The sequence below is a fragment of the Rutidosis leptorrhynchoides genome, chromosome 3 (genome assembly GCF_046630445.1).
Source record: "Rutidosis leptorrhynchoides isolate AG116_Rl617_1_P2 chromosome 3, CSIRO_AGI_Rlap_v1, whole genome shotgun sequence".
Lineage (NCBI taxonomy): Eukaryota > Viridiplantae > Streptophyta > Magnoliopsida > Asterales > Asteraceae > Rutidosis > Rutidosis leptorrhynchoides.
Window position 1 is genome coordinate 363,921,444 of NC_092335.1, and position 16,204 is coordinate 363,937,647.

General features: G+C 33.9%; 2 protein-coding genes across 2 annotated transcripts; both read left to right on the plus strand.

Moving 5' to 3' along the window:
• The first annotated feature begins 1,341 nt into the window (after nucleotides 1-1,341).
• Nucleotides 1,342-2,229, plus strand: LOC139901239 (uncharacterized mitochondrial protein AtMg00810-like). Its single transcript, XM_071883966.1, has one exon. The coding sequence runs from the start codon at nucleotides 1,342-1,344 to the stop codon at nucleotides 2,227-2,229; it is 888 nt and encodes a 295-aa protein (XP_071740067.1).
• Nucleotides 2,230-3,231: 1,002 nt separating this feature from the next.
• On the plus strand, nucleotides 3,232-10,480 carry LOC139901240 (histone-lysine N-methyltransferase, H3 lysine-9 specific SUVH4-like). Its single transcript, XM_071883967.1, has 13 exons — nucleotides 3,232-3,295; nucleotides 3,576-3,630; nucleotides 4,795-4,904; nucleotides 5,045-5,224; nucleotides 5,312-5,401; nucleotides 5,923-6,021; nucleotides 6,147-6,196; nucleotides 7,658-7,740; nucleotides 8,439-8,592; nucleotides 8,805-8,910; nucleotides 9,385-9,567; nucleotides 9,935-10,159; nucleotides 10,261-10,480. Exons 2-13 carry the CDS (start codon nucleotides 3,576-3,578, stop codon nucleotides 10,372-10,374), a joined length of 1,449 nt encoding a protein of 482 aa, XP_071740068.1. The 5' UTR covers nucleotides 3,232-3,295; the 3' UTR covers nucleotides 10,375-10,480.
• The last annotated feature ends 5,724 nt before the right edge of the window (nucleotides 10,481-16,204 follow it).

The window sequence follows — 16,204 nt, forward strand, 5'->3', positions numbered from 1 at the left end:
GAAAGTTGATTTTCAGTTAGTTCAGTTCGAGTAGATGATTTTCCGTTTAGGCCTCGTCTTAATCCGAGTTACGGTTTAGGATTTATGGCCCTCCGAGAGTCACTACACCCTATTAACGTTGTGCTGAAATTTCTGACCTACTCGCACTTAAACAGTCGCCACGGTCAAACGAAGACGAGTTAGGTTCTGAAAACTGGTTAGCGGTTAGGGGACTCACATACGGAGCCATAGCCACTGACTATGCATCTTTTTGATTTACGTAGAGGTCGCAGCAGCTGACCGAATCAGCCTATTGTTTCGATCTCTATTCTTGTCGAACTTACTTAGCTTTTATGATGATGAATGATGATGATGATGACACTTAAACTTATTTTATGCACTATTAGAATTTATAAAAACAACCTACTGACCTAGTAACCCTTGATTTAGGTTGACGACCTTTCGGACCGACTTACTACTTGCGTACTTTCATTACCGACTTTACCGCTTTTATCACTGTGAGTTATAGCATTCCCTTTTTACTTTAACTTATTTTGGGAGCTGAGAATACATGCGGATTTTATGTTTTACATACTAGGCACGAGTACTTAAACTTATATATGTGTGGGTTATACAACGGCATAAACATTCTCTTTAGCTCGGTAACGTTTAATCATTGGTTTTTGAACCATGAACGCGAATCTTAGATATGGATCCATAGGGTTTGACATCCCCACTCGGGCTAGTCGCGCTAGCATTTAACGAGTGTTTAATACTTCGTAGACATACGCACTTGCCAAGTGTACTTTCAGGGGGTATAAACGTTAAGTTAGTTACCGAGTGCCCACGGTTATACATATACTTTATCATACTGATTTGAATTACTGATTTGAAACGCTTGTTTGAAGCACTGAAATCTCGTGGCCTACATTACATTACTGAATACAAACAAACTATAGCTCACCAACATTCGTGTTGACTTTTTAAGCATGTATTTCTCAGGTATTTAGACGTTGTTGCTTCTGCTGTTAGCCTTGCTGTTCTAGTCTCGGTGTATAGACTTGCTGTTACAGACTTGCTGTGTTAGACTTCCGCTGCATTACTTAGAGATGTCTCAAGCATGAAACTTTTACTTTGCATTCCCAACTTATGTTATTTTCAAAACAATAGCTTTGTAATGACCTTAGTATCATGTACTCATGTTAATGTTTCCTATTCATCTTTTGTAAAACGTTATCTGTTCATGAATGCAAAACTGGTTTTCAAACAGCATATAGTGTTTGACCTTGTAATGATCCTGTTGTTGATGTACCGTACACGATGATTTTGTACGGGGCGTCACATTTGAGCAGAGAATTCTCAATGACAGATTTAGGTCCACTTAATTATTTTTTGGGGATCTCTGCCACTCATAGTAGCTCTGGATTATTTCTATCTCAGAAGAAGTACACGGTTGACATTTTGGAACGTGCTGATATGCTTCAAGGTAAGCCATGTCGTACTCCAGCAGACACTCACAAAAAGTTGGATAGCGCGGGAACCCCTGTCTCGGACCCTACTTTATATCGAAGTCTTGCAGGTGCACTTCAGTATCTCACCTTTACGAGGCCTGATATATCATACGCAGTTCAACAGATATGCCTTTACATGCATGATCCCAGAGAGCCGCACATGAATGCTTTAAAACGCATTCTTCGTTATGTTCGCGGCACCATAGACCACGGTCTTCAGATCCACACATCTTCTACTGATGGTCTCATTGCTTACTCAGATGCTGACTGGGGTGGGTGCTCATCTTCTCGCCGCTCCACGTCCGGGTACTGTGTATTCTTGGGTGATAACCTTCTTTCTTGGTCCTCGAAACGCCAGAATGTTGTATCTCGTTCTAGTGCTGAAGCAGAGTATCGTGGAGTTGCTAATGCAGCTGCCGAGACATGTTGGCTTCGTAATCTACTTTGTGAGTTGGGTACACCGCCTATTAAGGCTACCATTGTATATTGTGACAATATCAGTTCGGTATACATGACAGCGAATCCAGTTCAACACCGAAGGACCAAACACATAGAGATTGACATTCATTTTGTTCGCGATCTGGTGACCCTAGGGCATATTCGAGTTTTACATGTTCCATCACGCTCTCAGTACGCGGACATCTTCACAAAAGGACTACCTTCCACACTCTTTACCGACTTTCGTTCCAGTTTGAACGTACGGGATACTCCTCCCGATAAAACTGCGGGGGGATGTTAGTGTTAGTGTATGTATAGCTTTATAGGATTAGCCCATATGTAGTCCATTGTATATTGGCCCATGAAGGCCCTCTTATTGTAACTCTATAAATATGTGTATTTGTGAATGAGAGATATACAGAAATCCATTCAATATCATTGGAGAATTTTTGAAATTACAAGTGTTAGTACGGTGTAAATGACCTGAGCCGGCTCAGTTATTTGGTTCGTTTTCACATAATTTAGCTGTTGGTTGTGGTTATATTTATATCCATTAAATATTATCTTTTCTATTTTGCTATCTTTGCGGGTGGTTGGCTCTTTGCTTGCGCAACAACTTTCACCTGACATGCATTTCGAGTTCTGTTCTCAATGTCATTCGGCTCTATTAAATGAGGCAACAACAAGCGTTGACTGCCTCGTAGAGCCTAAATTGATTCTTCAGTCTAGCTTTAATACTCATGAAAATTTGATTTTACCATTTTCATGGCGTCTAATTTTTTTTTCTTTTTCTTTTTTTTGTTGGCCGGAGGTTTTCACGGAAGCAATCTCTCTACCCTGGAATAGAGAGAGATGATTTTCTCTTCCTGTGGGTGGAGAATGTTTTCTCGACTCGTGGTTAGAGAAACGACTTATCTTTTATTCTAGGGTAGAGGAAGGATTGTATACATCTCACCTCTCCCTACCTCGCATATGCGAGATTGGGTATTTTTGTTGCTGCTGTTGTTTGCGTGTTTGAGATTTGCTTGATTCATCTTCCACTTTATGACCCCTCATACTTTATTGCACTGTCATCACTAACAGTTGCAGGAAAAAGATGAAAGTAAACAAAATGATAAACAACTTGCAAAACATCCTAATACAAAGGTAATATATCAACTGTTGTGTAATATTAAATGCATTGGATTGGGGTGTGTTTAATATTAGTTGTTTTGTGCTTGGTAGTAATTCATTTTGTGACTATAATGATTACTTTACATTGCTTGTTGAATCACCATCTACCTCCCAAACATATGCAGAAAGATGGTGTGGATAAATCTGATGGAAAGCAATCTAAAAAACGTCCTGATTTGACAGCCATATCTGAGGTATCATATATTTGCTTTACATTGTATATGATTATCATTTATGGAAACTTATTAAATTTACACGAATTTAAGGGCGTACATTAGTAATAGGAGTGAATTAGTACCAAACGCAATCTCGATGAGATCAATGTGTAAATGATTTTTGTCATCGAAGATCATTGATTCCCGGTCTTTCACTTATCCTTGTGCAACTCTTAAATATGTCTTGTACATTAAATATGTCTCATTTGGCTCCTTTTTATTGATTTAGTTCTTTAGTTGACTTCTATGTATGATGCAGATGCTAGAACGTGAAGAAGTCCTATACCACGAAAAAAGATTTGGTCACTTGCCTGGTAGGTAAATTATTGTATTTTTAATGCAAATTATTGACATGCTAGACATATACAAGTAGGGTCGTGTACCATCTCTTTGAGTGTAATATCTGCCTTCACTTTGAACAAAGGTATATTTTTTTAATATGTGATTTGCCTCTGATAAACCCAAGAAAACAAAGAAATGTCCACGAATATGTAACAAGAGTAAACGGATTTTGGGTTTTTGCTTCTACTAAAAGCTTATTTTCTTATGCCTTTATTAACTTTGAAAGGAACGAGTCGAACAAAAAGATAAATCCCGTCAAAAATTTAGGTGGGGGTTTTCTATAAAATAGAGACGTTACCGTTTGGCCCCCCAAGTTAACCTTTGACACCCGTATAAAGTTACTATTTTCCCCTTAAGAAGTTACATTTTTTCCTTTTAACCAAGGTTGGAAAATCCTAGTGTTGGTTCTTGTGGGTACAACCATTTAAGCTTGGGGTATAAGTAGTTGAAGCACATAAGTGGTTCTATTCGCTTGCCCATGCCATTTGAGGTCTTAGATGTACTCGGCCCAACAAGGTATCCAGTTATAGACCTCATAACTTTTCCATTTCCCACTTTCTATTTTTTTCTATATAGGTAGCTTCATAGTCTTCTTTCCCTGCGAAGTATGAACCAACTCACGAAACATCTACTCGAATAATTAGAAATTGTTTATCCTGTATTGTGATATGGAAGTTCTATGTCTAGAAAGTTTCATTAATTTTTATTTGAAACGTCTCAAGACTTCGTTATGGATGCATAAACACTTCTTCCATTAGTTTATGCATGCGTGCTTACTTTTGTTATTATTTTCCAACCATAAGTGATGGTAATAACGTTTCTTCTTATTCGGGTTACCCGAGAGGGCACGGGGCCTAACTTTGATTAATCTGTGCCTGTTTTCAAACCCTTCCTTGGCCACCACTAGATTTGCACATGAGATCTATTGCAAGGATCTCAAGGCTTCAACCACTGGGCTTTTTGTGTTTGTTACTTTTTGATACATAGCATCTTATATTCCAAACTAAGATTATTATACTAATATCTAACAAGGTAGTTTTTGGCACATATCAATCTTTCTATTTATTGGTTTATAGCTTCTTATATTGTGCTTTGTTCAAATGGTAATAAATAAAACTCTTGTTCATAAATCGCAGGTATTGATGTTAATCATGTATTCGGTTCACGATGTGAAATGGTGGCCATAGGTCTTCATAGTCACTGGCTTAATGGCATTGATTATATGGGTCAAGATTATGCTAAAAAGGTATGACATATAGAGCATGACGGTGACCTCTTCATGCTACATTATTGTCAGAATAAAACTACATTTAGCTATATATCTTTATATCATTAACTTACCTAGTTGTTGAATACGTATCAAGCTTGGTGTATTTGATTTTGTAGGAGAAGTATAAAGGGTACAAAATGCCAATAGCTGTAGCAATTGTATTATCTGGTGTATATGAAGATGATAAGGATGACTTGGATACTATTGAATATACTGGTCAAGGTGGGCATGATCTTACGGGTAATAAACGTCAAATCAGAAATCAAAGGCTGGAGCGTGGTAATTTGGCTTTAAAGGTCGGTGCTTTCCAATACGCTGTTATATAATGAAGAAAAATATATATAACGTGATCTTTAAATTTCTTTATTTTCGTATGAATACAGAACAGTATGGAACAGTCTATACCTGTAAGGGTTATTCGAGGACACTCAAAAGGTCCCCACAAAACGTATACGTATGATGGGTTGTACAAGGTAAATACGTTAATTTGTTTAGTAACAACATTGACTTACACTAACAACTTGAAAGCGTCTTCTTTGTTTACTAAACGAAGTAAATTAGCTTGTGTTGATACTACTGTGTTTACAAACAAATATTAATTAGTCATTAAAATATCTTTGTATATTTTATAAGGATAAAACACTTTCTTCATGGTGATGACTGAATACTGTGAAATGACTATCATTTAATGTTCAATCTTGTTCTCCATTGAGCTTTGCTAGTGCAAATTTTCTTTCAAGAATTTTAAATAAGGGTTCATGATAAATTATTCTTATTTTTTGCAACCTACAATTCTAATGAGTTTTTTTTTTTTTTTTAATCTTTTTAGTATGTTATTGTTGAAACTTACATTTCTCTACCTGAATTATATCATAGCAATAAAAACTAAAGGGACAACTATGTTTGATGATTTTTCTGAATAACATGTTTGCTGTAATTAGTTGGTTTATCTTGGCATATATGTTTGCGCAACGTTGCATTATTTCGTTTTCAGGTGGCTGCATATCGGGAAGATGCAGGTGTCTCTAAATTTGCAGTTTTTAAATACCTTCTGAAGCGTCTTCAAGGACAACCTAAACTGACAAGCAATCTGGTAAAGCACTAAACATCTTTAAATTGACATTTTTCATCTTTGCATGGATGAATGTCTTGTACGTAGTTTGATTTAACATAATACAAATAGATTTTTTTTATATATTGTTATGTCTTATAATACAGGTCCATTTTAACCACGGGCGTTCCTCAAAGGCTCCTGTAAAAACACCCGGGTATGACTTGGAAAATAGCTTTGTAATTACATTTTTATTTAATTGAAATTGATTTTTCCTCACATGAGGTCACATGTTCAAACCTTATTAGAAGTATATATCTTGGGTTGCCCATAGTAAAGGGCAAGGTTGAAGAAATCGCTTCTCGGGGAGAACTAGGCAGCGTAGACTTTTGAAGGTCTTCTTGGCAACTCGAGGAGTTTTCTGAGGAGAACTTGGATGCTGACTAACGTTGACTTTTAAATATATAAATAATAAAATTTTAAATATATGGTATAAAGTGCATATATTTAATGAAAACATTAAATAAATTAACATAGAGGGTTAAAAGTATATATTTAAACAGTGTTTAAACCCATGAAAATCTGATTCTACAATTTTCATGGCGCTTTAATTTTATTTTACTATTTTTTATTAAAAAAAAAATTTTCTATTTTTTGGCCGGAGGTCCACTTGGAAGCAATCTCTTTATCCGCTGAATAAAGAGAGGGATGACTTTCTCTACTTTTGAGATCATTCGGTGGAGAAAGGACTTGTTTTTATTCTCGGGTAGGGGAAGGATTGTCTACATCCAACCTCCCACATACACCACTCAGGTGGTATTGGGTTTTGTTGTTGTTGTTATTGTATTTAAATAGTGTTTGGTAAGCATATGGGGGTTGAAAGTTAAATTTAAATAAAACTGAGACAGTTGACCGAGTTTATCCCCGATTTTCTATTTTTTAACCGATTTTCCTATTTTTCTCGATTTTTCCCTTTTTTTGTTGCCGTTGACCGAGTTGACTTGGCCGTTGACCATTTGTTGCCCGAGTCTGGGCCCGAGTACTCGACAACCATTTGAAACGCAGGACTCCCCGAGTTCTCAGCTGAGTTGGCCGATGGGAGTTCTCGGCCGAGTTGGCCAATTTCTGCAACACTCTGGTAAAGGGTCGAACCGGTCACGGGAGAACCCGGTTAGGCCGCGTACATCTAACACTGTTGTAAAAGTTGGATGAGTCGGCCGATGCGTCGGTTTGGGGACTTGCCCGTCCCGAGTCGCCTAAAAACGCCTTAATAGCCGGGTCAATGTCAAATTAAGTCGGGCTGAGTCGGGTCAAAGTTAGGTCAAAAGTTTTATATTTTTTAAAATTAGATTCTGTCATATATCTATGTTTGAAATATTTATGATTAATGTTATATATGTTTATATGTGTAATATATACCGGAGTATATGTTTAATTTTTTTCTTACTAAAGGTCAACGTTGCAACCTAACATCTTTGCAAAAGGTCCCAAGTTCGAATCTTGGGGTGGCTACTCGCGACTTTTACAACCTTGCATCTGGAATCTTTGTAAAAAAAATCTATCTTGTAAAACGCAATTTGTCGAGTTGGCCTGAACACGGAAAATGTTGTCCGTTTATTTCCGTTAATATCCATTTAACTGAAACTGATTAACTTATTTGCATGATTATATTTGCAAGGTTGGTGTGCCCGGATATTGCTAAAGGTCTAGAAGAAGTGCAAATACCTGTCATTAATACAATCGATGATACTACTATTACAGGTATTTCCGTTTAGTCAACCTATCCTAGTAAACTCAAAGAGATTTGAGTTTAAATCTCTTATACATTCATCTTAATTTTATTTGTAGTCCTCTCAACCTGGATTAGTATGATGAGTGAGGGTAGCTCCTTTATTATTATTATTATTATGGTGTTAACATACCACACTCGAGTTTTAATAAAACCCAAGGTGCCAAAAGGAAAAAAGATAAATTCTACAAAATACACAAATTTGATAACAGCATGATACCTACTCAATGCAGCAAAACATAATTATTTTACTTTTGTAAATAGTGAGTAAATAAAGGTCAGCATGATCGCATGTAGATTTTAGGATTCGGGGTACAAAGGTGAAAGTGTAAAATGATAAAGCTTTATTGTGATAAGGAATGGGAATTACACAATTTAAATAGAAATGTTGACTCTTAAATTTGTAAGTTTCTAACAAAAAAAAAAATACCAAAATGTTCTATTCATGAAAACATTTTGTCTTTTCTTTTTCCTTTCATTAATTCTAATTCTCCAATACTATACATTTTTCAATTTGATATGAATGTTATGTTGCTGTTATAATTTGTAAAAATACAATACATAAATGCTTTCTATAGTTGTGTTTTTGAATCTTTATTGTAACTTTTACAACTTAATTTGTAGATATTTTTTGGTCTTCTAACATCTCAATTTGTATGAAATTTGTCAGGGTTTACATATACTAAAGATATTATCAGCAAGCTTACACTCCCTGCATATACAAGTGGGTGCGACTGCAAGGGTTATTGCTCAAACTCAAAACATTGTGCCTGTGCTAAATTAAACAACGGTGAATTTCCATATGTGCGAATCCAAGGGGGCAGGTTACTCTCTAACCTTAATTAACACATGGCGTTTTGATACACAAACAACGTTTTCAAAACTAGAATACATACAATAGGAATTTTCAAAGTTCGTCCCTTAGAATAGTAAGGCCCAAGGTTCCGTGTACTTTGAAACAATAAACCTTAAAATGTTTTACGTTTTAAGTTTATTTACTTCATCTCTCATTAGTAAGCTTGTTTCTCATGTTTAGGTTGATCGAACCGAAGGATGTTGTTTTTGAATGTGGACCAGGGTGTAGATGTGGACCTGGTTGCATCAACCGCACATCTCAGCGAGGGCTAAAATATCGCCTTGAGGTTTTTACTACATCCGCACTTGAATATTATTTTTTATTTACTACTCTCTCTGTCCCAAAGTAACTGTCTCATTTGACTTTTAAAAGTCTTTCTTTCTCAACTTTGACCTTACATTTGTTTATGTTATATAATATCTGATGAAATTTGTATGAATGGAATGGGTTAAAAACGCGTTTTCATTGGAATAATTTTTATCAAGAATTATATAAATCAAAGTTGATATTGAAAAACTTCAAAAGTCAAAATGGGTCAGTTATTTTGGGATGGGGGAAATATGCACAGTGTTGGTACCAGAAAACATCCAATGGTGGCAAAATGTATCGCATCAAAAGTTTTTGGATCAATTTGTTCCATCAAGTATAATACAGTAAATTAGATAAAACTAATTTATACATGAAAACATAGGTAACGTTTAAAAATTTGCCGCCATTTGTATGCAGCATATAAAATTTAGTTAAATTGTTGTTGGAACAGATTTTTCGTACCTCTGATAAAGGGTGGGCTGTGAAGACCAAAGACTTTATCCCTTCTGGCGCACCTGTATGTGAATATATTGGAGAGCTTAGGAGGAACAATGAGCTGGACAATGTTGCTGATAATGATTATATATTTGAAATTGATTGTTGGCAAACAATGAATGGGGTTGAAGGAAGAGAGGTCAGTATAATTGACCCATTTTATTCTAATATACTCACTCCATCACAAAATTAGTGTCTCTCTTTGACTTTTTAGGTCTTTTTAATACAACTTACGTTTGACTTTAATTTGCGTTATATAATATTTGATGAAAGTTATACCAATTAAAACACATTTTAAAACACATTTTAAAACTGAATTTATTCATATAAATTTCATCAAATATTATATAGCACAAATACAAATATTTAAAGTCAAAATTAAAGAAGAAAGAGTTTAAAAAGTCAAACAAGACAATTATTTTGGGACGTAGGGAGTATATATATATATATATATGAAATCATCCACCTTTTAAAAAAATTGCTTTTGTATTTGATAACATGTGCAGAGGAGGTTGGGAGATGTGTCTTTGTCTGTATGTAAAAGATTGGGAAACGCAGATGAAAACGAGCCGGAGTTTTGTATCGATGCTGGTCATGTTGGTAACGTTGCAAGGTTTATCAACCACAGTTGTGAGCCAAACCTTTTTGTTCAGTGTGTTTTAAGTTCGCATCGTGACCCAAGATTCGCACGAATAGTCCTTTTTGCATCTGACAACATACTCCCCTTTCAGGTTTTTATCTTTTTTTTTTTTTTTTTTTTTTAGGATTCCATGTTTGTGACTGGTTTGAATAGCGGGTTAACGAGAACAATTGGTTTGTTTGTGTGAATCAGGAACTTACGTATGACTACGGTTATGCACTTGATAGTGTTGTAGATAAGAATGGCAATGTAAGGACGCTGCCATGCAATTGCGGGACATCAGAATGTCGTAAGAGATTGTACTAGTTTACGTCTCTGCGACTCTACTATGAACTGTTCAGTACCTCCTTTTAGTATCCCTTCTGAAAGAGGAAAAATAAAATAGAAAAGAAAGATAAGATAAGATGATAATGTGAGCATTTTCATCAGTTTTGGTGTGAAGATTAGAATATATCTAGTAGTATGTTTTGGAATTTAACCTTCTCTTTTGGAACCATAAATTTAGACTTTAATTAAAACCCAATTATGATTATGATTTTTTTTGTCCTTAAAAAATCATCTGTTGGGTCTTGATATCCTCACATGTGAGGTCTCAGGTTTAACCCTTACTACCATCATTTTAATTGGTTGTTAGTTGAAAATGTTTCGAAATGTTATTATCATTCTCCCGACCAATGTTGTAGGTCAATGCAACAATTGCATTGTTAACCACTTAACCCCATTCGAAATGAGAGTTGGGGCATGCAACCAAGTAAACAGTTTTCTTCATAATGCAAAGATGCACCTGCAGTTGACGAATAAATGTGTCAAGTTTTCATCCACCTCATCACAGATTGGACAAGATGGGTAAATATCTAACCCACGATTTAGAAGGTTGCACCTCGTATCTATCTTATTAAGGTTTAGTTGCCAAATAAATATGTTGACTTTCAAGGGTATGCAAGGCAACCAACAAACCATATATGTATCAGGTTGAATATCAACAACTATTAAAACATTTCACTTCTCTGAATAGGAAAACTTTTATTCGGTTTCAGTCGTAATCTAAAAAAAGAGTGCAAGGAGCGACAATGTAAGAGGGGTCATTTTACAGTCATACTTAGTCATATTTGATTTTTAGAAGTCTTTCTTTTTAAAAAACTTTTGTTTTATATAATACTAGTTTTATGAGCTCGTGCGTTGCACGACATTTGTATAAACTGGTAATCGATAACGTTAATATTGATACGTATCAAATCTATAATACAATTACAATAAAAAATCCTTTATTACTGATAACATTTGTATCGAATACATTAGTATTGAATAATAACACATAGACTATGAGTCGGTCCATTGGAATCATTTTAACTCCAATTGACAAATAATTGCTTAAACACCAAACATGAGCTTCTAAAAAGTTGCTTCAAAACCGATCGTTAAGAATAATATTTTATGTATATCTCTAATTGTACATGGAGTATGTTTTAGTACAAACTAATTTCATTATATCAAAATCTCAAACGAAGTAGGACATACATACATCTAAATACCTATAAGGATTATCAAATAATCATTTTTATTTCAATTGACAAACATGAACCCGTTCGTTTATATTCTACAAATATTATATTAACGTAATTTTTTAAATTATGCGGAATGATGTTAAAGCGGAGGTGTACAAAATATATTATTATTTTTATTACTAAATACGATACAAATTACACAAGTTTTATTATTTATTTACAGAAGGGATATACCTAAACCTTGCTACAACACTATAGGCAGTGTACCTAATCGTAGAGTAGTGTAGTTTTTAGTAAGTCCGGTTCGTTCCACAGGGAGCTGGTTGATTACGTACTATATTTTTAACAACTATATATATATATATATATATATATATATATATATATATATATATATATATATATATATATATATATATATATATATATATATATATATATATATATATATATATATATATATAAGTGTTTATTATTATTATAAAAAGGGGAGTTTTACCGTTTAATGACCGGTTTGTCGATTTTATATTTTAAACGTAAAGATAATGACAATAATTAAAGTGCGTAAAATAAATAACGATAAATAAATGACGATGAATAAAATAACAGTAAATAAAATTGCGATAGAATATGAAATAAAAGAATTATGCTTATTTAAACTTCCGTAATCATGATGTTTGACGTTTTGATTTTAATTTATTACTCTGGGTTAATTGTCATTTGTCCTGGATTGTTTGATACGTTTATCTGGTTTTTGTCCATAATAGTCCATCGGTCATAAATATAAATTGCGAGTGTCCTCGTCAAATTACCCTTATACCCGAAGTCAAATAGTCCAACTAATTAAGGATTCAAACTGTAACAAGGTTTTAATACTTTGTTAATAATTACATCAGGTTATCGACTGCTTGTAATCCAAGGTTTTAATACTTTGTTAACAATTACACCAATTACCCTTGTATGTAATTCACCCCTGTTTTAATGAGATATGAATATATGAATATTAATTTACCCACTTGATCAGTTTGAATAATCAATTACCCAACCCGAATTATTAATTAAATGATTGTAAAGGATGTCGTATAAACGTCACTAAATAGGACATTCATAATCATTTAATAATTATTAGATTGAAGATAGGTTCGACAGATTCTAATGAGTTGTCATTCGATTAGACAATACCCCCATCCAGTGGCGGTACCAGGATTCCAAGTCACCGGGGGCAAAAAAAAATTAAAAACCGTGGCAATTTTTTGGGCAAAATATGGAAATTTTGGGGCTAAAAATGGAGGTTTTTAAGCAAATTATGGAGGTTTTGGGACAAAATTTTAACATTTGTGGACAAAATTTGAAGGTTTTTGGGTAAAATTTGGATATTTTTGGGCAAGATTTAAAGGTTTTGGGGCAAAATATGTAGGTTTTGGGGCCAAAAAAAAAATCCAGTGGGGCAAAGTCGAAAAATTCAAAAAATTTACACTGAAAATTGTAAATTCACCGGGGGCGGCTGCCCCCGCCTGTCCCCATTAAAAACCGCCCCTGCCCCCATCTATTAATAGTCCATAGTCCAATGTCCACAAGTGTCGGTCTTTTGTCCAAACCCTAATTATGGTACAAAATCCAATAACCACGTCTTAATATTTAGTCCAACATCACAATTACTTCGGCTCAAATAAGCATAATAATAACTTAGTTACGAGACATTAATTTAAAAAGGAAGAACATAGCTTACAATGATTATTTATAGCGTAGCGTTACACGAACAGAGTTCCGACTTTAAAACCCGTAAAACATTTCTTGCAGTAACCCAATTATTATTAAACTTAAATTAAAATTAAAATTTTAATTATAAATATATATTACATAGAGAGAAAGAAAGAAAAAGGGGTGTGAAGAGGTGTAATGAACTCGGCTAAATACTGAGCTATTTATAGGACATTTTGTGAAATTGATCCCCATGCAAGTGCATGAGGTTTTAGTGTATTTGCCATGCACTTGCATGGGCTTGGTTTCCAGCTCCAATTGATTTCAAAACGTGGGCAGCCAACATATTTTAATATTTATAATATAATATATATAATTTTATATAATTATATATATTATATTATATTCTTGTGCATAGTTGACTTGTAATTTTAGCTCTGTTGAGTTGTACGTTGTTACTCGGTTTATGTCCCGGTTCCAGTTTTTCGAACGTCTTTTTGTACGCTTAGATATCTTGTACTTTGCATTTCGCGGCTTGTACTCTTGTCATTTTTTAGACGTTATTCATCAATAAATTGAACCACTTGGATTGTATCTTGTACATTTGAGCTTTTTGGTCATTTGCGTCTTCAAATCTTTATTTGCGTCTTCAGTCTTCGCACTTATTTATTTAAATGAATATTACTTGAAAATAGAACAATTGCAACTGAAAACTTTACATATTGAAAGGATATTGTGCCTAAATATATGTTCATTTGGAGCACTATCATGGAAACTCTATATTAATTTTATATTATATAAATTATCAGTCATAAATAGTATTATAATGTTAATAAAGAAATATCTATTTTATAATTTTTATTACAATAAAAAAAATTGTAAATAGTTTTCCATAATGACCATTTATATAAATGTTATATTAAAAAATTGTAAATAGTTTTCAATAATATTATTTATGATCATTTAAAATAATTTTATAATAATAATATAATTTATAATATTACCATTATTAATATGATTATAACATATGTTAATATTAATATAATATTATATGGTATTAGAATATGATATTTTAGGTAATAAAATTTGTATATTAAATTAAATTGGGATATCGAATAGTTCAATTAATATATGAAAATAACTGATAGACTGACATGTGGCATGAATAAAGGATAAGTTGACACGTGGCAGGAATAAAGGAGAAGTTGACACGTAAGATTATTATCACGTGCTTTATATAATGTATAGATAGATAGATAGATAGATTATATATTTAAAAGTTATACAAATAAAAATACATTTAAAATTCGATTCATTCATATTAATTTCATTTCATAAAAAAGTTATATAGTACAAATAAGGTAGTGGTGTTAATGTTAATCAATCAATGTTGTTACGTGTTTTTATGTAGTTATCGGTTTTGTTCGGTTAGTTTGTTTTAAGGTTTGTGGAATGTTAGGAGAGACTCGGTTATAGACAGTTTTCGATTAGATAGTTGCTTTGTACGAGCTTGCCCGTTTTCCCCCGGCTTTTTATAAAACTTGTTGAGGGCGTTTTTCATTGGAAAACTACATCGGTTCTCTATTTAAGTTATCGTTATTTTTGCCAAAAGAAAAAAGTTTATTTTATTTATTTATTTATTATTATTATTTTAGAAAAACGAAGAATAAATAAAATCCAATCCAAGGTAAAGAGTAAACCTCTTTCCGAAAACAAAAGATACAAGAGCAACAAAAAAAAAAAAAAATACACTACCACAGTACCACATCATACTACCACTAGTACAAGAAGCCTAACTCAATACACATTGAATGATCGTGAACAAAACTACATAGAAACGGTCCAAAGCTCATGCGCGCCTCCCAAATGTAAAATTAATGGCTACGACATAATTTTGAAGACAAGGCCTACTGAAACACTTTAAGCTGATTGAGACGAACCAAAGTCATTCAACACAGGACTTCCCCTATAAATAAAGCATTGTTTCTAGCAGTCCAAAAAACCCAAATTGTAAGGGGTCCGACAATACTCCAAAATTTTTAATCCCCAATCCCAATACCCACGAACCAATCGTACAAGAAACTAGCCAACGAGGAGGGGATTATCCAGCGAATATATTACTACGAAAATAGACTCGTCCAAACTTTATGCGACCAACAGCAATGATAGCAGGTGAGAGACCGATTCTTCAAATTCAAAGAACCAAATGCATCAGAAAGACAAGTTGAGCTGAATAAATTAATACATTATGAGTTGAACTCGATTTTCGGTTAAACCGAATTCGAAAAAGTAGAAGTGAAGACTGAACTGAAAATCAAATCAAAAATCAAATTCAAATTTGTTTAGGTAAAACCGATTTTCAGGTTTAATCGGTATGAAACTAAACAATTTTTTTTTAAAGGCAAGTAGTCGGCATCGAATACTCTCATTTGCCACGCACGCACGCGCTTTCGGGAGGAAACCCGAATCACATTGCAGGAACCAGATCCTTAAACCATCCCGAAGGGCAGGCGAACCGAGTTTGAATCCGGGAGAAAACCCCCTGGAATCAATCTGGAGCTTCATCTTTCAGGCAAATTGATTAATAGGATGGGCAGAGTGAGGCTCGAACCCATGACCTAAACCCGAAGCCCCACACACAAGGTGTGGGGATACCATTGGTTATGAAACTAAACATTGAACACTCCTACCTTCGGTTTCTTTGAAAATATGCATCACCACATTTGCTTTAAATTGTTGCAGATGAAAATTTATCTGCTGCCAAAAACTTTTCTTTGTGCATCAAGGAAACAGGAGCTGAGAAAAACATACGCGCAGCAATGAGATATTTTTAAAAACACGAGATAATACAAGAAAACGGTTAACTTCGTAAATAATGTAACTACATGTAGTAGGCGTTCTTATATTCTACATTCTACATTAACAAAAAA

Coding starts and splice junctions, on each gene's coding strand:
- LOC139901239 (XM_071883966.1), top strand. CDS start 1,342: ATGACAGATTTAGGTCCACTTAATTATTTTTTGGGGATCTCTGCCACT.
- LOC139901240 (XM_071883967.1), top strand. CDS start 3,576: ATGCTAGAACGTGAAGAAGTCCTATACCACGAAAAAAGATTTGGTCAC. Junction 4,905..5,044: donor GTCAAGATTATGCTAAAAAG/GTATGACATATA, acceptor TTGATTTTGTAG/GAGAAGTATAAAGGGTACAA. Junction 8,911..9,384: donor GGCTAAAATATCGCCTTGAG/GTTTTTACTACA, acceptor TTGTTGGAACAG/ATTTTTCGTACCTCTGATAA.